Below are 24,056 nucleotides of genomic sequence, written 5' to 3' on the forward strand. Positions count from 1 at the left end.
GTTTTGGGTTAATAAAATTTTGTCTTGACTATTGTGGAACGCATTACGATAGATTCGTACATTTTTTAATTTTAATGTTTTTTGAACACTCAAACTTTCAAGCTTCTAAATTTTCAAATCTTTAAGCTTTTGAATTTTTTTTTTTATTGTGCACATCGCAATAAAGCTTATATTCTTCCATCGAATTACACAATGAATTACGAATTTACGTCAGATATTAAGAGAAATGTAAAGAATAAGAAATGTATTTAACCTGTTTAAACAAAATACAGATAAAATTCGCTCTCTCGCTTTTCCCTAATTTATTCCTAACCATGTCCCGCAGGAAAAAATTTCTGTTTCACCTTTTTTACTCGATTGCTACTCATATGCATATTTCATACTTTTACTATCTATTAGATACACATTGCTCGAAATCACAAAGTACGCTTATACGTACATTTATTTCTTGCGTTAGAAACAAAATCGGCGGATACACTTGAAAATAAGAAATTTTAAACCAAAAGAAATGTTTTATAGCCCAGTTCTAATAAATCTATTATCGGTGATACGCCTTGATAACTATTATCAACCTACTGATCTGATTCTTCAATATCGTAAAAGCAATAATCTTACAATTTTTAAACCGAAGTAACCTATTTTCTCTAAGATATTATATGTGGAGAAAACCAGAGGAAATGTACTTTTATTTTATAATATTTTGTTTACTATAGATCAACTACTCACAAAGTCATTATAGACGATTAAAGTGGTCAGTTTGGAATGTCTGTGTTTCGACGAGTTTCTGTTTGACAATAATAGATAAGATTAAATATTTACTAGAGATAAAAAGTGGATATTGTTCAACAACTTAACGAAAGAATGAAATTGCTTGAAATTCGGATAATATCTTTACAAATAGCAAATAATTATTTAACACAGAAAGATGACTAGTATCGGTATACATGATAGTGTATTCAAATTGAACATCTAGATCTTTTCTTGTTATTGAAGATGTGAAAGAGTAATTAAGAGGATCTATATCATGTCATTGAACTGGTCTTCCTACCGACTTAGCAGCACACATAATGAAGCATCGCATTATAATATAACAGATGTTGACATGTAAAGAAATGTAGATGACCTTGGAATAATCTTTATGACGACCTTGTTATGGAATTTTTCTTATTATCACCAGATGTAAGTCTTAAAATCATATAAAATTCACTTAGTCGCATTTTTTTATCTTCGGTTGATATAATTTAGATATTGGATTCGACACATCCTGACGAAAGAAACTCATTTATACAATTATATTGAAAGGAAATCTTGGCCAATCGATCTTCTGTTGATTGATTTGAATTATCTGAATGTGAACTTCTATTATCGGAACGAGTTATCATAGACGAGAATCAGTGAACTCTCGTTACATTACCGTGGAACTCTATTTATTCGAATTTTATTTATTGAAACGAAATTTTGGTATAAACTAGAGTTCACAGCATGTAAGCCTTGACTTTCATTTGAAAACTTTATATATACATAAACACAAACATTTTTATCTTTATCTTTATGTACAAAAATGTAATTTATGTAATTTAATTAGATTCTTTTCTTTCTGTTCTGGACAACTTGGTCTCTACTTGTGCCTTTCTGTTTTCTTTCTCTAATTATCCCTTTCATAATTTCTACCTCCAAAGAAATTTTAATTCCGAAATTTGGTGTTCTTTTTGCTTAAATGAACTGCCGCCGATTAATTGAGAATTATTCAGTGACGAAAATCACTGAACTCGTATTGTAGTAATTGTTTTTCCTCCTGATGGATTTAGATAAATGGACCGGCAGCGTATATGGACACCATACATGTTTGTTTGTCCATAGATTTAGATAAATAGATTTTTATTGCAGAATACATGTTGTAATAGAGTGTAAATATATGCGTGTTCTTTTAAAAGCTTCTTAAATCAAATGTAAACTCAAATGCAAACCAAACGCGCAGCATCACCGACGTCATGCTCGCAATTCTTCCATAATGTGTAAAACAAGTAAGTAGGAGAATTACGTAGTGTAGGTTTGAACTAAGCGAGACCAATCTCCTTCGAGATACAGATAATCATCCATTACAGAAACTGACGCAAGTTATTGCTACCATCTAAACTAATAACGCACGTTTTATTCAGATCCAGTTCTTGAAACTTGAAAGAAATGCATTGTCATAGATCGAAAGGTGTTCTACATTTCCATAATATTTTTTCGTAATCGAACGTAACATGGCTTGCGGCGACAGCAGTGCCGAGAAATACATGAACTCTACGATGGAAATTTATTGTTAACCTGTTTTACGTCGTAAATTAATATTCCTAGGCTTTCGTATTTTATTCTGATTACAACATGCAATTTATATAGCAAAAATTTAGCGATTCTAGGCACATACAAGTTACAGCGCAACTTACACAATGTTAATTCTTTAACACTCGAACTACCAAACCCGTCAAAATGATTTCGTTTCTTTATAATTACTGAAAACATATAGGTATTTTTCCAAAACTAATATTGATTTTTACTGAAACAGAGGCATGATTATGTGGCTCCATTCATTTTAATTAATATCGTTCGAATTATAATGATTGATATATAGAATATTTAAATACATATAACAGACTCATAGTTCTACTGTTAACTTATATACAGATTCTATACGGGATTTGAAATACACGAAAAAATGTCTATCGATCTGTTGTGTAGAACAAGCTTTGGTATGTTTAGCGTTGCAATGAAAATTACGCGTTATTGTATCACGTAAAAAATTCCACATCAATTTCAAACATCTGTTCGAATAAATACCACGATTTAAAAGATCGTAGATCGTTTCTAGAGATAGGATTACACTAAGCATCGATTACATATGGAAAAAAATGGACAATAAAAACGAATAAAAATAAATGGAATGAAATGACGTTGAAAGCAGATTCTAGAATTAAACTGTTTACCAGATTTCTATCGCAATGATTAATGAGTTATTTTGCGTCCTCGTTAAAAATATTGACGTTTCTACCTCCCGCGAAGGTCTCTCGCATTGATAATCCTTAACAGTGACTACGTATGTTTACCATTATTTACACAAGTCCGAAGAGTTTATCAATAAATTGCTCTTGGACGGAGAATATTTAATCTGACTCAATGGTTCAGTTATTTAAGAATGAGCCTAATGAGAAAATTCCAAGACTGTTAAGATTACAAATGTAAGGAAAACCTGTGATATGTATTATTACACACAATATTCTTACTTTTTCTCACAATTTATTTTATACCTACGTAATAATGGCCATATATATATATATATATATATATATATATATATATATATATATATATATATATATATATGTCAGTATACTTTAACTAATGTATATAAAATATTGTATATAAAAATGTATATAAAAATATATATATAAAATGGGTATATATTATAGAAATAAGTCATGACTGAAATATAATTAAATATATAGCTATAACACAGCTAGTAATAATTTACATCGGATGATTAAAGAATGTAATTTATCTAGTTACAGATTCGTTCTACTATCCAATTGTAAAGAAAGAAATTGGTTGTTTCGTATTTTTCAATTGTACTAATGGAGATTCAATACGATTACAATATATGTGCGTAGAAATTATCTTGTTCATTACTGCTTTAGAAAAATATGTTTAATTGTCAAACATGATTAGATACAATTATTGTATTGTATTGTATTCTTTTTCTTATACATATCGTGTACTGATAGCTATTCATAGTAGATTACATTTTGATAAATTAAATAATTGTTCGCTTTGATTGTATAGATTATTATAACTTGATAAATGAATCGAATGTTTACAGAACTTTTGACTTTTGGAATATTGAGATATTTTTCAATCTGCACCGTTTGTCACACTAATGAGCAAAGATAATAACGTCAACCTACGATAATAAATTTCCTTGGTGATAAAAAAATTATAGAATACGAAAAAAACTGTCTAATGTATCTAATTGCCAGGTTTTATTTTTGTTCTGCTTCTTCTTTTTCCTCATCTAACAAAATATTTTAGCACGTTGTTCCAACTGAGTCAATACGTTGTGTATCCAATATATCATTGGAACTGCGATCGTTACCAAAATAACATTTTCTAATTTGTTCAGTATATATCAAACAAATTTATATAGAAAACAGCATACAAGGGAAAAATTCTTTGCACTAGTTCGCCTACGAGAATTCTATTATCAATGGGAATTATTTTTTATAATTTCCTCCTTTAAACTATTACTTTATTATGGTAACTTAAAATATCCTTAAAAATATATTGTAGATTATTTTTTTTAATCACGTATTGTCAACATATTGTATGGTCGCAATGAACAATACAAATTTTCTATAGTCACGACGAATGATTTTGAAACGTATCGGTTAAACTCGATCGTGGCGAAAGTTTTTTCTACGTTGCTTAACTTACATTACATTACATACATTATAAACGACTTCAGTAATTCTGATATTTTATATGAAAAATAATAAAAGCAGGCACGCAAGGCTCAGGATGGTACAATTTTACTGACTTGAATTGCTCTTGGTATGTATGTAACTCGCCTACGTTGATTTAAAGCTTTAGAGGGGAAAAGTGGATTGATTGACCATACTGACCTTGGACGTGTTGGCAGTTAACGCTAATTTGTTCTAATAGATTAAGTTAAGCAAATTTAGCGAGTAGTAAAAGCTGTCAAGTAATTCTATTATCGCGAAATATATTTCCTCGAAATCGATTTAACAATTTGCCACTTTAAACTAATCTGCGCAGTCTGAAAATATTAAATTAATTGATCGATATATTTCATGATTTTATTCGTGTCCATGAAAATTTAGAATTTTTTTTTTTACAAAACCAGATAGTGGGAATCTATGCAAAACTTTACTTTACTCATTTAACCCACCGTAATTTTGATTCTTTGAATTCCAAATATACGCAGTATCCGCGCGTAGAATATAACAATGAAATTCATAAACGTGTAATGATAATAACAATAGTCAATCAAAGAAGATTGCTTACGATCGAATAAAATCATGAAAGTTAGCAGGTAGGAAGATTATCGATTAAGATTAAGTATAAAGATAAAGTTTGATTTAATTGAAATTTGTTGAGCAGCAATATTCATTTTGATGATATGTTACATATGATGGCATTTTAAGAATAAAGTAATCTGCCGAATTAACTGACTTTTGTATGCACATCTCGATTCATCATGTATAATCCGTGATTCATTTCTTGACTTTATAAAAGCCTGATTGAAATTCTTATTTCTTGATTGAGACTCTTACTTCGATTGTATAAGAACAAACTGTTTGAAATTCTTTGTAGTACTTGAAAATGTGAAGATTTTATCAATAAAGTGTCCTAAGTGAAAATTTTGTTGTCATTTATTCTACACATAATACACGTACATAAATGTCTTCACGTTTAATAATTTATACTTTATGATCAGTAGGTTATTTAAAAAATTATCTTTACTTAATTTTTTTTTTCTCGAAATACATGTCGTTTTACGTCATTGTATTTATGGCGACCTAAAATTTATAAAGCGGAGGGGATAAGTATGCTCGCAAGTTTTCCTTCAGTTTCTCTTAAAATTTTTGCATAGTTTCATTTTCCATTCGCGAGAACGATTTTTGTTATAATTACAAAATTAAGAAATTTCTTGTTAATATTATGATATCTCGAAGACTGTTTCTTTTTTACACGTATACTGATTGAAAAATAGTTTATCAACAAAACTGCTTATCGTCTTTATTGTGTTTATCAAGACAAACATTTTTTAAAAGATTTCTTCGTGTGTACATAGGTAATAACCCGCCTCTTTCTGGATATCTAAAGTAAATTATGACACTTAGAAAACAAACCGATCTTACAAAAATTATCCTACGATAAACAATATATTAATATTATGAAAATAGAAAGTACAGATAAATAGAATTTTTCTAATTTTTTATCTTTTTCCATAAATATGGAATTTTCCACGCGAGTGACGAAGTTAAAGTAAAGTTTAATCAAGACTAAAGGAAGTGATTAAATGGAACAGATTACTCGGACATTTTGATTTATTTGACTCGTCAAACAATGATCGATAACTCCTCTTACTTTACACAGTTTGTGTGTTGATTTTCGAGCGAAATTTTCTAAAATAAGAAATTAACTATGAATAAGCTTTATTTGTCTAAGAATGTAACTGTGTTTTTATCTTTCGGTAGCTAAACGCATGGACATGACGTCCGAGTGTTGTCAGTAGTCCGGAAACCATTGAGGTTAACGGTCATCGATAGATTCTTTCCAACGCAAACAGCGCAGACGTTCCGTGTTTTGCAATCACTTTAATCTGTATCGCTGTTAATTGTAATTTCTCAAGTTACCAATAGAACATTCGCATAGCAAGACATTAAATAACATTATAGATAAACAACTATTAAACATTAAACATTATAGATAGACAACTATCTAAAATATTAAAAATCAGACGAAACTTTGTCGTTCGATCCCTTTTTTGCCTGTTTTGGATTTCGCGTATTTACTGGAAATTTAAAGGTAATAAAATGCGTGTGTACGCGATATAAAACGTCTAAAGCAGAATTACACGTTCTAATTTTTGATAGGTCAAACAAATCTCTATTTCAGTTACTATACTACTATATTATTTGTAGATATTACTATATTTTCCGTTCTTCCTTTTTTCTTTCTAATATACCGCAGCGTGTTTGTAAATCGAAACTTGCGAGTGCTTTCACTCGCCGGTGCCTTAGATTCGATTAGCAAAACTACACTCCAGCGGAAATATTCGATTTATTCGCTTCTGCTCGGCAACTCGAAAAAAATGAAGAAAGGAAAAGAGAAAAAAATAGAACGGTAAAATTCAGAAAAGCGAAGATCCGCGACGTTTTTTTGTCTTCGGCAGAAAACATCCTATTTAGCGCGGTTTACAGATGAATAAGTTTTGAATATCCAACTACGTGCACCTGTCGGTGAGAACGTACACGCGAACATACACGTATATACTTTCTAGAGAAGCTTGTTGGTCTGCTTTCTAAATTTTTGAGCGAATCAGCAAACGAAAGAGAAGCTTCGATAACAAACGACGAAACGAAGAGAGACAACTTGGTTACAGTTTCCTCATAGCCAACGATAAAACTTCGTGCCGTCCCATTGTGCTACTGCATTTCGCCCGATAAGAATCTAATCGAAAACACGGAGCGTTCTTAACGCGTGACAGACACTCTATATAAGGCTAAGTGAGAGGTTGGCGTACAAGCTTCTCGGAGCTGTATCATTCAGCATGGTTCGACAGCCGTGGTTCGATCAGTGCAGCGACAACAGGTGCGTTGATCGGTTCCCTCGGGAAAGGAAAACACGCTGCGGTGTAAATGAGAAAAGAGAAAAGTAGGGAAAGGGAGGGACAACAGAACGTACAGAGAAGAGAAGAAGAGGAGGGCCTGTAAGGTGGAGGAGGAGAGGCGAGGAGATATAAGAAAGAAGAGGGAGAAAATCATTGGCGAGGGAACGGGAACGGGAACGGGAACGGGAGCGTTCTTGGTTCAAGTCAGTTCAGCGAAGTCCGTCGAAGGTGAAAAGTCTCTCTGTCTTCCTTCCTCTTCTTCAATACTGTTTTCGGACGAACGAGAGAGACTCTATCCACGATCACCTTGCCCGTTACTTTTAACGCGTAAATACCGCGCGTGGTCGCGTGCTAGTGCAGAGAAAGAGAGAAAGAGAAAGAGACAGAGAAAGAGATACCTATATACAACATATAGTTGATCGAGAGAGGAGTGCGCGCGCGCGATCTCGTGTGTGCCTGCCTATGTGGTTAATGCGTGCCCGTGAAGTTTTCTATCGTTCTAAAGGATAGAAGAGATATTGGTGTCGATGCTGTATGAAATTCGAAGCTAACCGAGAGACCGCGGGGAGACTGACTGACTTGTCGCATCGATGAAAACTTGTCGGATTCTAAGTATGTTTCAGGATCTAACGCTTGATTAGCCCGTCGCCATCTTCTTCCTACACACACGGTTGACAGCTTGAGTGCATTTCAAAGTATCGCATTGTTCCTATCGAGTGTATACATATATATATCGAATATATACGTATATATCGTTCGGTATCGGTCGTTGTTTTGGTGCATCTATGTGTCCTTGCCGTGCGGTCGTACCCTACCCTTGCGCCGACAAACGATAGCCCAGGTCAATTCTGCCGATTTCAGCTTACTATGTTGGAATTCTCCGTACAACATGCCGAAGTCGGTACGTACAACCAACATTTCATGTCCAGCATGCTGCACAGCCTACGTGGATCGCATGTGGTAAAGAAAGTGCTTTCTCGTTTGCCCATCTTTTGTGTAACTCGTGGCTGACCTTTCAGGTGCCCAACGCACGATCCACTCCGTGCAGTGGAACGAGACGTTCGTTTCTGTGTCTGCTTCTGTACGGCTATAACTACGTCGTTAGTTGTTTTTCTTTTGTCTCGTATATTATGGATTCTGTCAAATTTCTTTCGATACTTTTGCTTCTTCCATCCTTCGAAATATTTATATTCTCCTGTACGCGTTATGTTCGTTGGAACGCGCAAGTTTCGCATAAAAAGTCGCAGCGAATACTCGCGGGCAACGATAAAAACGACACTTTTCTCCTTTCACACATCGTTGATACATAATCAGCCGGATTAAATGACTTTGTTATGCTCCTCCTCTTCGAACGTTCCTTCATTACGAGTTAAATTATAATCGGCAAAACTAGTTATCCCGCTTGATAGACGAGTGAACAGAGAAAATATAGGTTGAACATGGGCATCGCTATATTGAACGCTGCAATAAAGTCATCGTTGTACGCGCGTAATAAAGTATCACCGCGATCATTCAATTGAAAACTGTTGTCATTCGAGGTTCAAGAACAAGCCTGCGGACAGTTTCCTGCAGGTATATAGCTGACGGCACGTTCGTTTTTTTATGCTCGTACAGTGGTTCGCCAAAATATATTAACACTTACCATGTACAACCTTTATACATATATCGTACGTTTTATATAAAACAGTTTGAAATTTCGTTGTTGTTGTAACTTGACATGGTTATTATGATCGTGTTGATAAAATCCGAAGGCAGTCTACGAATGTATATATAGAGATTACAGGATATTTACTGTAAACATATAATTAGCAAAAGATTAGTATACAGTGTGAATAATCATTTTAAACTAATAATGAGTGTTAGGGGTAGTCCCATTGATTTTAAGACTTATTAACATAATAAATAACTGACTGTTTAAATATTTCAGTTTAAATCAAACTTTACCAATAGAATCGCGATAGTCGTGTCTCATACTAGACCGTGTATGTTTTATACAAACTCATATTTTTATGAATAAAAAAAACTAGGTAGAGAATTATTTTACTTACTAAATATTATAATAGGTATTTTAGAATTTTCCATAAATACATAAAATTCCGCAGTCTACTTATCGGCGCTTATTAGTGTCGATTTAATTTCAAAATGTTTCGTATAACATACATAAAATACATCTACAAAAGGTTCCTGCAGACGTTGGAATACTTTCGCGAGGTATTGTACGTTTCACGATTATCGTTTCCTTTATATCGTAATGTTAACCTGCATGATTCGTACGAACGAGATACAAAAATATTCTCTGCCGATATTTGCCCTCTCCTTTCATATGACAAGCGAGGCTGCATGCACGTTTGAAAAATTTATTACGAGAAGCGATAAAATGATCTTACAGTACCGACGTGCCTCGTGAATTTTACGTTTCGCGTCTCCTTCTCTCTTAATCTCCGACGTAAATGGTGCAAATAAAGGTATTACGTTTTTAGATAACAGCCACGCTTCTTTTTTCGCCTCGTTGAAAAGTAAGAAGTCACAGGTAGCTAGGAGGCTTGGAGTTTGCTCGAAAACATGAGATATATACTGCAGTGTAGCAATCTTTCATTGAGATTATGTGACGTAAAATTGATGATGCGTTCGCTCATTTTCATGCATAGTACGCTACTCGCTCAAGTATCACAATTGCTTGCCAAGTATCCAAGGTTATACTTCTCGTTAAAGGCCAATTACAATATTTCTTATTAATTTTTTCTAATTCTCTGCTTTGAGATTCTCTGCTTTATCTTTTTGGAATTTGAATAAAAATCAATTTAAGATAAAGATTTATTGGCCGGATAGAGTATTTATAGTTGCATTACAAACACGTGAACTTGATATTCGCGTTTATGGCTTAAATCGTAATTTTATTACAAATACATTATCCAACTCTCAATTGAAGAATTTAATCGTCTTCCTCAATCGAAATAACAGTATCAATGTAACATTCAATAAGTGTTCCGCTTAAAAAATTTTGTATAATTAATTCGTGTAAATAAATGTAGGTAAATCGGTCGTTCGATCAACTTAGTTAATCCTATCCCTTTGTTAAATCATTAATCGTGCAAAGTAAAGAATTACATTAACATTCTATCAATATTCTAATTGTATAATATTGTATACATATATAAATATATATTATATTATACGATTAGAATCGTAAATAAATATTGCATATACTTGTATTACAATTTATTTACTTGAGTATAGTTAGATCGAATAAAAAAATTCAGGAATTGGTCAGAGATAGCAAAACTTGGACATTGAACAATAAAAAAGTATTTATACATTCCAAATGTTATGTTATGTTCCTTCAACTTTACGTAATTGATATCACTCATGATTTTTATGATTGTTTGCCAAACAGAGATTAATCAATATTTATAATCTATCTATTTGGTGGTAAGTACGATTCAACGGATATCGTTATTGGATAATAATGTAAAAGAAAACGTAGCGTTAACGTCATGAAAGACACTGTTTAGTGTGAACAAAATATTTTCATTGCTAGTCGATCGGAGCGTTTACGATGATTCGTGTGAGCCGGCCAGTTGTTTTGGAATTTGTTGATACAATATAAAGGTTGAAGTAACACGCAGTAATCGTCGTAACGTAAACATAGTAACCTACAATTATAATTGTCCTTGAGTAATAATCTTTGAATTCTGGTTGAGCGACGTGGTTCTCATTGGTTTTCGTTTCATTCGGTGATTTCAAATTGAACAATTCAATGGTGTAAATAACGTCAAAAATCTAGATAATTGATAAGGCATTATAGTATATCTATAATATTAATTTGTCACCTTGTTTCGACTTTGTTAAATGCACAGGGATTTTAGGAACTTTTCATTGTTAGTTGCTATTGATTTGCATATTCAATGAACTTGCCTTTAAAAGTGATGGTAACAATTATCTGCTGTTACTACAATGTATGATAATTTAATCGGTTATCATATTACGTATACATAATGTAGTAATGTACTGCATAGTAACAATGCAAATTGTAGAAAAAATATTTTCATTATCAAATGACTGCAGAATAGTGTTAATTAATAATGTTGCACTGCAAACTTTCTGTATCAAATTGATTTCCTCAGAAATTTGTTTTTTTTTTGTCACTTTTTTAATATCCCTTTATTACAAAAAAAAGATGTGACTCGAAATATGGTTTCTTTAAAGTTTTTTGAAATTATACAGAGAAAAGATAGAAAATGATATTTGATACTATTTTACAAATATTATTCTCTTTCTGACAGCAATTTTTAATTATTTCTTGAACGCATAATTTTTCTAGATATGACAAAACATCTTCAAATTGCCAATGTACGTGGTAGAAAGTAGTATGACAAAAATAATTCTAAAAACCTATCTGGTTACATTGTATATTTTTATTTAAAGAAATAATATGTTCTACGCTGTACTACGTAGATTAATAAAATAATCTGTTCTTGCGCTCAAAAATAATTCTTTGTATCTTTTAAAAAGAGCTAATGGTTTTGAATTGTGCATCCTTTCAATGCTACGGTACGATATAATCTATTTTATTAGTAGGAAAAGATTCGTGCAGCTGGTATAATAGAGTAATAAAATGAGCGATATTAAGACACCAATTGCCGACCTTGCATAGCTATAGATTTATTTTCCGGTACTGTTAACTTCCTGAAAGTGAGCTTGTTATGAAGTTTATTCTCGTTGAATGAGAATTAGCGTAACTTCTTAGTGTGCGGTCGACGTTCTTGTATCTTTTTTCCGATCTGTTGTACTAGCAGGATTTTAATGTTGCACGTTCACGTGTCATTGATCGCGTTGAAGGCTTTTTTGGCGGAAAAAAGAAGTTGATCACGCTTCATTCCGTGCAATGCAAATTAATCGTCTATCCTCGTTCAAACTTTTAAATGGCAATAGGAAGATTTGTTTTGTATATGAACTGTGATAGGTTGAGAATCACATTGACGAGTTGAAGTTAATAGTTGGAAGCTTCTTTGAAATCTTTCGAAAACGCGGATGCTATTTCTAATATTATTAGGGAAATTTTACAGGTTGCAAATTACAAATTACCAATATCAATAAATTCTTCTACACAGCTGGGATGAATATGATAATAAAATTGTTAATAAAACAGACAACAAATCAAATTGTGTAATAAATTAATTAATAAAATTACTGTTAAAGTAAATTCTATAAATCACAAAACATCCGATTATCCTACATGATGTATAATATTAAAAATTTTAATATTTTACAATTTGTTGCTTGTTATTCTACTGATACTACTAGTTATATAATAAATCGTTGTGTAAGACTACCCAAGTAAATTGTAGTTTCGTTGATTTACGTCAATCCTTTGTTTTTTTCCATTAACTTGTAGAATAGCTATAGCGATAGCCATACATGATCTACATTCGTATTAGAGTTTCTAAAGTTAATTGAAATCAAATCAGATATCGTTCATTCAGCATATATCGAATCATTCGAAATAGGTTGGAGACAAGGCTTTTGAGGCATTCTTATCATTAAAATGAAAAAAACTTTTACGAAATAAACGCGATAGTATGATTTAAGAACTTAAAGGATTTATAATTACGTAGCAAATTAATTTAATCTGCATTTGTGTTTGTTCATGTTTACTAGAAAATTTCAGCGGAGAAACCAGTTGTATCTTATGTTTCTGTCAGAATTTGTTCTAGACTAAACTGATTACATCTTCTCTGAGATCTTCCATCCTAATGTTGCAATCAGATTATGACGAACAGTTATATCAATAACGAAACAACGACGAATAATAAGTTTTCTTTTATCTGCCTCTGATAATTACTTAGAAGTCATACGATAAGGAGCGTTATTGTTATTAATTGTTCACAAAGGCAATACGGGTTGTTTTACAAGAAAAAGAACGGCTAAATAAAAAATTGAATTACGCATTACATACACAACGTTCTGACTGCATATGTTCTAACTGCTAACAGAAAATATTGTCTAAGTGTTAGTATTAGATATAAGATGAGATATGTGTGTTTGAGATGGGAGTGTGGATAGGTATGGGTCTTTGTACGTAATGAGTGTTCCAGGTAAAGTACGAGAATGAGTAAAAGTCAGAAATATGTAAGGCAAGTCTCTTTTCCGAGCCGTAAAGTCGAAAAACAAGTAAAATATACTAATAGAAAATATTAATTTTAATAATATATTATTCGATGATTTTTTAATTGACATTCTATTTGGAAAATTGTCCAGGCTACGTAAATACTTGTGATTCAAAATAGTTTTATCTTCTTTTCTCACTATTTCTATATTTTATAAATTGCTTATCTTTGCTACTTCGATAGTTCCTTTAAAATTTACCTACGTCGAAAACGTATGTACCAGCATTATTGCTTTTTGTAACGTCACTTAGCTGTTACTTACCGGTGTGTATATACGTGTGCGTATAGATAAGCAGCATACTTTCTACTGTACAATTAATCAGTATTATGTGTAAAAATATACATTGCCGTTCACAAGTCACTGGACGCTTGAATACAAGGTAAATCGACTGCTTGCTTTGAGCAAAATTTTAATGTATTACACACACTCTTAACATTGCGTAATTTCAACATTTGACATAAATGCTAACTTCGTTTCATAATGTAGATTATCTCATGGTATAGAATTATGCATATTTTAATCCAACCGAGCGACTTACGGGTAAACGGTAAAATATCAATGCAGAAAGTCGTATCAATGTTCAAATGATAATTTTTTCTAAAATAAACAAGTATCCGGTGACTTATGGACGGGACTGTATATGAAATTTAGCGTTAGATCAGTTCGATATTTGCGGAGCTAACTGTTGCTACTTCGATCTACAAATAAATTCATCGAGTGTATAACGACATAAATATGTTTTTGAGCCATTCAGAAACCAAGTCGATTAACTCTATTTTCTAAGAATTTTATCAAAGAATACACACATACTAAAGATTGATATTTAATTCTTGAAAAATCGAACAATTAACCTCGATAAAATAGTATCGATCAGTCTGACTTTTACATAACTCATATGCATTAGAATTTTTCTTACGGATGAATTATGTATTAAAAGAGCATATCGTAAACTTTATTTTTAGAGATTTAGACAAGTATATGCGTGATTAATACGATAGCCTAAAAATATACGTATCTCTTTAACAATACAAATTTCCATTATTTTTTATCATTGACCATGGAATGTTCAACTTTCAAGTTTCAATTTCTACATACATAGATAAGCAAGGAATGCATCTTGTTATCAATGATAGCGTACCTATTCCGCGAATAACTAACAATTTCAAAGAGAATATTTATCCGTGAAGCATGGAAGGCCGCGATCACTTTCTAGGGCGCGTATGTTTATAACGCGGCGTGCATTAATAATTGCGTTTGAGAAACGTTAAATAAAGACGAGAGTGCAGAACGATCTTGTTTGTCTTGGTTTCAGCTCTTTCCACGGCCACCGAGGATGTGGGAGATGGAATTCAAGGGCACGATAATGACACCGGTGAGTAAATTTTGACGAGCCAGTTCAATTTATTCTATCATAAAATTCATTTATATTACATAAGAAATATACTTGGTATCTACTAGGATGGATATCACATTTCCATCTTGCTATATCGTCCAAGTTACTACTTCGAATCAAGGTCGATTTACCTCTAGCCGACACGTTATTCTGTTTAATATATGGAATTAGGAAGTTCCATACTCCCACTTTACGATCACCTTAAACAGCGATCTTTATTCACCTAAATACGATTGTATATACCTGTCTCGTTGGAATCTATAGCTTTTGTTTGAAAATTCTATAAAAAAACACACGTACATGTATATTATATACACAGAATATATAATATACACTTTAAAAATTATCGACTGCATTAAATTCCTAGACTCGTTTAAATTCCTAGCATTTGTTTGCAAATTCTATAAAAAGTATACATATGTGTATTTATATACAGAGAAAACTGCATACGTGTAATGTATGCCTTAGAAGTTTTGAATTCGTTTAAAGTTCAGTTGTATCTTCGTTAAACTATTTTTAAACCATCTCGACTGAAGCTCGATATCTTGAAGAATCGATGATTGAAAAAAATTGTAATAGTAGTATAAGACATAATTAAGCTTGTTATATAAAATCCGGTAATATCTAGTTTTCTCACGGAATTAACCGATATCTGTATCAAAGAACAATCTATATTAAGAAATTGATTTCATTTCATTTTGAATTACGGATAAACAAATTGAATGTACAATTTAAAAGATCAATTCAAGGATAGCGTGTACGTGGATTTAGATTAACCATTTTGTAAATTTTGAAACGTTTTCAACTATCTAAGAATTTTGTAATTTAATTCGAGGAAACCAATTATCCTCCCTTCCTTTCAATTTAAATTGAACGTCGGTAATTCACATTTTACGATGTACTTACAGCTATCGATTCTTGAGAATTTTATAATTTCAAAATAATTAAGCGACGACGTTTATCATTAACAAAATGATACGAAAGACGAATGTTACATTTCGACTGATTTTATTTTCTATACAATAGAATACGCTTTATCAAAATTTTCGTCATTTTATTGCATTGCCTTATTTCTATTGATTATACGTAGATACAATGTGCACCTGTCGGATATAATCTAGACCTAGCTTATACTGTAATGTGTATCTCGGCTATGCTTAGTCATACCTATCCTAGAACCGACTAATTTGTCACTTCGGAAGAAACCTAGCCTCGCATGATCATGAATAACCTCACACGTGTTGCAAGTCATTATAATTGTTCGCTGTACGACTTATACATATAGAATGTTATGAAGCCACTAAATTATGGATATGTATGCAGTTTAGTTATAGTCGAGAGAAAATTAAACGATCTGCAAGACCACTCTTTACAAGATTCCATAACTCTATGATTTAATTAAACCTGATTCTTATATAATACAATTACGAATACATGTACAACAATCGTGTAACACGACGAATATTCTGATAAAAAACAAATTTGAATGTGTATATTGAATAGAAATTGAAGATACTAGACTATTTTTTTAGGTTCGTAGGAAAAGGTAAAAAAATAGAAAAGATTCATTTTTGTGTCTTCCTATTTCTTAGAAATGAATAAAAAACCGTAATCCATATAGTTATCACTATTCATATAATTTTATAACTAATACCTTTTAATCTTCAACTTTAAGACCTTAAGGTAACGTTCCTGTTCTAGGAAACGCTCAACAGATTAATAATTTGTCCGGATTTACATGGGAAAAGCTACTTCCCTATTCTAAGGAACATCCAGAAGGTTAAAAGTTTTCCGAGACTTCGAAAGCTTGTAAAACGTTCGTAATAACACTGAAGAAAAAAGTCAGTACAGAACATGATTGCGAAAGATTTTTAGACTACAATCGAATATTAGTTTAAACGTGTCAAGGAATCTATTTATCGTCTGAAATTCACAGATACGCTTGTTGATCGATCGTTCAATCGTCAATCGATATTTCTCGTGCTGTTTGATCCACCTTCTCTTACGCTACGCCAAAGAATTTGATACAGAAATCTTATCGGTAACATCGAATTTATTAGTCGTACTTTGCTTTGAAATCATGGACTTTAGATGTTGATATACCTTTTATATTTGAAAGAAAGGTTAATCGATAATGAGAAAATTCTTCTTTATCTTGCTCCCCTCTAGACTGATAAATTTATGATACGTCGGAAGAGATTGCGAGTTGTTTTCACGTTACCTTTGCCCATATGTCTGTTAGGCATTTCTTACACGAGATTCGAGTCGTTTTCATCGGGAATTCGTGAAGGGCTATATGCTTTTAAGCGGTTACACTTGCCATACACATTCGGTCCAGGGTCGACTAGTCCAGTTCCACGAGTGAACGGCGATTAATACACGTTTGTGTATTTATTCTCTAGAGTTTTCGATTGATGTATTCGATTGGCTAAACTCGAGATCGCGAGATCGCCATTTGTATCACGGTCGTTACGGTTCGGAGTAATTAACCGTAACGAAATAAAATTTCCTTGTCTCTTATCCGCATACATACGTAGCGATGTACGAAAATCTCAGACTATTTACTATACTGATCTTACAACGACGATTGATCATATTTTTATGAAATACCTTTTACATAGCTACGTGTAGAAACGATTTTTATATTGTCGCTACATCCTGATAACTTATAGTTCTTTTTGATTTATAACATTTCGATAAGTAAGGTCTTAGATTAAATGTCGTACGATAAACGAGAAGAAAGGAAATCGAGAATGTAAATAAATTGTTTGAAAGGGTAAAAACAAATTGGCAGGTCGTACGAAATATATTCACTGGAAAGTTATTTGACAAGATCGCCGAAAGAAATTTTGTTATCAGGAGGACAAGAAATTGTCACACATGCAAATACGATAATTGTAATAATATCTAAAAAATATTAGTTATTTTAAATTAGTCGATATTTCTTTATGAGGTCGTTAACGATAATCCTTGAATTATTATTTGGTCGTGTGTAATTGACATGACGTGTTACGTGTTTAGTATCTTTATATTTATTTATAAAAACGAAACATTTTCATTTGTTAAGTGGCCTAATACTTTTTCACGGTACTGTATTTAGATGCATATATATATGTATATCTGTGTACACGCGCGTGGTAAATACATTTATTACGTTATCATTTACGTCTTTGCACGATAAACAATCGAGTGACATTATGTCTGATATTGAAACAAACACTTGTTTGTGTTATGAGTGCGTATGTAGCCTCTGTAGAAATGAAAATAAATCTGTTTTCATGTACTATACGATTCCTGTATATCTATTCAAAATGACTGACGTTACAAAGATAATTTAGCTCCAGTGTGAATATACAGATGCTGGGAACATGGTATGTACTTTTTCAAATTACATTTTTCTAATTTATTAATTCATAAAACTGGCAGGCTATTAGAAGGCTGAAAAAACTATTAAAAAGAAGAAATCATTTAGTGATTTCGTAGTTCCTATGTAAAATACGATTATACCCGATAATAACCAATAATAACCAGTGCTGAAACGACATATTTTGCTTATGATTTTATAACATGATATGATTATAATATGATTTTATAATAATAATAATTTAATTTCTTTTTCTTTAAAGGGGAAGCACTAAAATACGATAAAATAAAGTAGTGTAACAATAAATGGCAAAATATTCAAATAGAAGATCTTAATATTTTGCTGTTCGATAATGCATTGTTAGGATATCTCTAACAATTTGTTTTAGTTTGTTTGTCTATACGAGTCTCTTCTTTGATGACTCAAGGCTCACAAGACCTTGAAACAGTCCTTATTATGGAAAAAGACTCGTCCCTTTAGTAGTACATGCAATACCGCTAGTTTAGCGTATTACATGAGTAATTTCTTTAACGTTTGACTCGGACGATTTTCTAAGTTGTTGCAATATACTGTTACGTTGTGTACTCGAATATAGTAGCAAAGAAGTAAAAGGTATTTTAAATGATACAATTCTTTGAAAGTTTGCTTACAATTAATACGCAGAAAGTAGATATTAGTCACGAATAATTCAAATAATATTGATATATATATATGTAATATTACTATACATAGTATATGCACGTAATGTATATAGATATGCAATCTATATGATTGATAACGTTATAATATTAAAATATCGTAAAATATTCTGATGAAGTTTGTATAAAGGTATGGCGAATAATGAGAATCATAGCTTCTGCCAAGCAATACGATTAAAATGAATTACGAGTTTTTGCTTCGCTGCTGTTATTTCTTGGTACTGTCTATCGATAAGTGTTTGACCAGGCAACGGGAAAAGTCTTATGACGTGATACTCTTTTCGTAGGTACATTCCTCGCTGTGTTTCATCCAAGTTGAATCATTGGACGACAGAATGTAAACGTCATAAATGATTATTTTTAATATGTTACTTATTCTCTTTCTTACGTGCACTTTGATATTTTGGGTATTTCGTACATTTTTTTGTAATTACCCAGGAGACGTAAGGAAACGCGAGGAAGAACAGGAAACTCGGAATAATATACCGATATTTTGGATTCGAATGAAGCAAAGGCATAAATCGTAGAAGAATATTAAAAAACAAAAATAAAATAAAATAAAAATACCTGATGAAAGAGAAAACAAAATATGTCTGGTAGACATCAAAGTGGTAAAATAACAAGACGCGAGTCATTAGTAATTAGTATGGAAAACCCGAGGAATAGTACGAATAATCGTGTCTGTTATTACAACAACAAATTACTCGAACCAGATTAAAATACCCGGAAGACGGGCACGTGTTCGTGCAAAGTTATAAAAAAATAGCAATAGGTAATTAGCAACAAACATTACGGTAGAAAAAGATTGTAATGTGGTGAAAAGTACTTAGTAAGAATATAAATAAAATGAGAAATCGTATCAATGTTACACAGACGTTAATACGTTTTAATGGTTTATTTTCGCGCTTACATATTTGAACAAAATATTCCATAGATCACTTGATACGTGCAAAAGTACAAGATCAAGGAGAATCTCCTTCTCTTTAAGATATAAGATAAAATGGAAGTGTTTTTATCCTATCTAAAAATGAATATCTATCCAGTGAATAAATTTTTACGTTTACCTTTCATATAGAAGAAAACACGGATGGAAAATTATACTTCTTCCATGTCTCTAATTGAAAGTACAAAATTCAAAGATAGCCTGCACGTAAAGTAGAAAACAATATCCGTATATACTGATGCTCGATAATTTCTATTAACAACTTTCGCAAATAGCGCGTGTGTGCTCAAAGTATTTGAATGTTGATAAGTGGAATATCTGAAAATGTAAGGTATTTCAAGGGTGTTGTTTCGAACAATAATGGAACGATGATCGAAACGAACACTTTTATAAAATAGCTCGACCATATGTACATAATAAATTGCGAAATAGAAATCTATATTAATACGTATCGCTGGATTTATATTCCGTTAATATCCGAGTTTAACACAGACGACATAAGAACAAATTATCGAGTCTCTTTTTGTCCCTCTTACCATTTAACGTTTCTGTTTCAATATTTTTGTCGAATCTTTTTTGGGATATTTATTTTTAATTCGTACGGGTGCCCGGAAAAATTGCTTATTTTACAGCTTCTTTTCGGGTAGTTTTGCTACCGAAAACAACGTGACATACGTTTTACTGACAATAAAAGACATGTAAACGATACGTGTATTAGCCTGTCAGTAAAGATAAGAGATTTGCTACGTTTTTAACTTAAATAGACTATAGCTATTATGCAGGTATATGTAAGTGGTAAAGAAACGAATCGTCCTCTCTGTCCCAATGTTAAGCAGTATTTGCCCTTGTAAGATATATTATGCGCATCATTCATTGTTATATAAACGAAAAACCAGTATTCTATTATTTCTTATCGCGATATGTATTTTACCTTGTAAGGTATTGTGCAATAGAAGCATAAGAAATTTATGAAGAGCGATGAAATATATTCCTATATGCACATGCGTATCTGATAACACTAAGATTTTAAATGACGTGTTGTTTCGTATTTTACAAAGTGGCGAACAGAAGTTCTTTAAACAGATAGAATTATTTCATTGCTGATATCGTGTCATTTATATTAGAATATTTAACGAGTACTTGAAATCGTTATTGTTCTTTCTATACACCATTTTTCGTGAATATCTGAAAACTTTTACCAATTTGTAGTAACAGCGTGCGAATCTGCAAATTCCTACCTGATAAAGTCTTTTGTTATTTTCCTATGCAACAAGCAGACCACAAACTTAAATCATTGATTGGACGAGTGGATCGCATGACAAATTCTACAAATAATTTAGTATATACATACTACGTTCTGAATTTACAACACATCGTTATATGGATAATTGAATTAATCGCGGTACTCCTTTCGCAATTCTTGTTAATTCTCGTTCTTATGTATTTCATAGAATAGAGAAACCAGGCAACGTGAAGATGAAACGCTTTTCAAACATCCGTCCTCTCAGAATTGCTATACTTGGAGATATTTTCGTTGTACGATAGAACGTTGCGTAAGTCGAAAATCCTAACTTTGCAGCTTAACGAGGATTAGTAAATTTAATTACGATTTCCTTGATGTTTTATCTGTGTAAGTCATATTAAATACGATAACTAAAGCCAGTAAAATTAACGGATACGAGTTAGTTCAAGATTTATCATCGCGTTGACAAAGAATTATATAATGTTTAAAATTAGAAAACAAACACATCTATCTTATTTCCTACAACACAGTCAACCTGCGAATAAATTAGTGGGATGTCAATAAAAAATATATGTCTCCAAGGAAATTAAAGTGACTTATCATTCTTTAATAAAAAAGAATATTGTAGAAATTTTAATTATTCTAATTTATACTAAACGTTGACTATTTCAAATTATAGATAAACTTAAAAATTCAAAATTAATTATTCTAAATCTCATGGATCATTCGAAGTGACTCTAAAATTCACTGCGTATGTTATGTGAGAAATCCTGTATATTTGCAAATCTTAGAAAGAATAAAAAAAGTAGAATTATTTACCTAGCAAGCAGCAAAAAAATTAGAAAAAATGCGCTTTAATATATCGTCATCTTTGAATGATGATTCTTCAACGAAATAACATATTTAGAGTGCTATAATTATTTACAAATAAATTCGTCCTACATTGATCTTCAATATACAAAAAAAAAAAAAAATTAATAAATAAAATCGTTGCTGTGTGAGAGTAACAACCAATAACTCGGTCATTAACTGCGTTAAATTCTATAATAAAATACTTGATAGTCGTTATCCTTCTTTTTTTAATTATTATTTATAATCATCTCGAGTACGAGGGCACCATTATTCTTTCTTTGTATATAATATACATAAATATAATTTTAGATAAAATGCACCGAGAAATGAATTTTGACTTTCTCGAAAAAGATGAACCGTTCGTTAGTTACATATGCAAATTTTCTTATCGAGATGAAATAGGCAAACGTTTAACGAGACATAATGTTGCTAACAGCAAATCGTGAAATTTGCAAGTCAATTCGACGAAAATAGTCCGAGCTGCCCAAGCCAGTGTGTCAAAAACATCGTTCTGCGAAATGTATATATGTAAAAGATGGGTTTAAAGTCTCTCTTTGTTTTTGTATTTTCAACAATGTATTTTTTAAGTGGCACTGTATATGTTCCTGGTCCGTACTACGATTTTTTCTGAATCACGTGGAATTTACAGATGATGTTCATTATTCTGAGAACGGTATTCTACTCTAAGACGCGTATAAAATTAATACGTCACTAATCCTATTCATTTCGATACGTCTTAGGTATATACAGCAGTAGTTGTACGAACAATATGAGAAAATGATTTCATTTTGAACTTTAGAAATGACAGATTTTATTACAGAGTTCTAAATGACAGCAGTAAATTATCGATGTATCGTATTAAGAAACTTAAAAAATGCTCGATTAATTTGTTGCGGCTGAAATTTTCGAAAAATTGTCTGTAATACTCGAAAATATTAGTGCTTTTATTTAATATTTTTTCATAATAAGATTATAAAAGATTTTGTCCTCATATTTTGCTGTACGCACAAAAATTTCAAATCGATAGTTCGAATAATTTTTTATATTCCACATATGTATATCTTCGAGACAAATTTGAAGGCGAATTTTTAATGATTCATGATTATGAATACTAATAATTTCGAAAACTTAAGGTTTAATTATATGTTTTAATCTACTGTGATTTTGTAAAAATACCACCAAATTCTTTAACGACATTCATATTAGTTATAATTTTATGTTCAAAATATCGTCATCGTCTTTAGTTCTTATTCTGACCACTATTGGCGGTGTAGACCTATGTTTTGTTGGGTCGGTAACGTTGAGAGCGGTAATATCATGTCGCCATGTCATCGTCCAATATTATCTACATAACATAAAATATGATCGCAGTGTAGTCTACCAGTCGAGATGTTATTATCGACTGTGCTTACCGACCTTCAGTCGGTAATATCGAAAACGAAACTAAAATGATAAATGAGTTCATAATCTACGTATCAATGAAAGAAAGAAATAATGCACTGATTAAGTACAGAGTAGAAGTAACATTATATCATTGACTAAATACAGTATAGACCTGCCATTATATGAGACTTCGTGTCTCTCCAAAAAGATCGGAGTGTTTCTTACGCCCTCTTCGATTTACTCTTTTACTGTGCGCGCGAATATAAAATTTATATTCAATTCAATCGTATAAATGCGTAAACATAGGACAGGTAGTTAAAGAATTCTGTGGTAATTTATAAAATCAAAATTACAATATTAGTTATGGTTAATGTTATGTCCCAGATTGGAGTCAGTCGCAATTTATCGCGCCTCTACTCGCTTTACGAAAAATAGATTTCTTAGTTTAATATAAAAAGTTTCAAAAATATGTCATCTACATTTACACATTAAGCAATATAGTAAATAAAATTTCATTTGGTACACGCGCGTAATTAAATTAGACCTTCGTTTGTTGTATGTTTGTCAAAGGAAAAACAACTGTATCTTTGTTCATTTTCAGTATAAACGTTAATTAGAA

At 31.7% G+C, this 24,056-nt stretch overlaps 1 protein-coding gene and 1 long non-coding RNA gene across 6 annotated transcripts in view; one reads left to right on the forward strand and one right to left on the reverse strand.

The window, feature by feature from the left end:
- Window positions 1-24,056, forward strand: part of LOC117204904 — a 67,036-nt gene that overhangs the window by 12,143 nt on the left and 30,837 nt on the right. For 2 of the 5 annotated variants that reach the window (XM_033442802.1, XM_033442804.1), the window contains exon 2: window positions 14,874-14,933. The exons of 1 other annotated variant lie outside the window; for it this stretch is intronic. In XM_033442802.1, coding sequence (XP_033298693.1) covers window positions 14,874-14,933 — 60 coding nt within the window. Of the gene's footprint in view, window positions 1-7,262; window positions 8,295-14,873; window positions 14,934-24,056 lie in introns of those variants that run through there. 2 more of the 5 variants (XM_033442805.1, XM_033442806.1) reach the window with 2 other exon arrangements.
- Window positions 8,180-9,101, reverse strand: LOC117204905. The gene is made up of 2 exons (XR_004487155.1): window positions 9,036-9,101; window positions 8,180-8,959 (listed from the first exon to the last, which is right to left on the reverse strand). It is a non-coding gene; the product is annotated as an uncharacterized LOC117204905 (long non-coding RNA).

This window comes from Bombus bifarius, unplaced genomic scaffold (assembly GCF_011952205.1).
Source record: "Bombus bifarius isolate JDL3187 unplaced genomic scaffold, Bbif_JDL3187 scf7180000007984, whole genome shotgun sequence".
Lineage (NCBI taxonomy): Eukaryota > Metazoa > Arthropoda > Insecta > Hymenoptera > Apidae > Bombus > Bombus bifarius.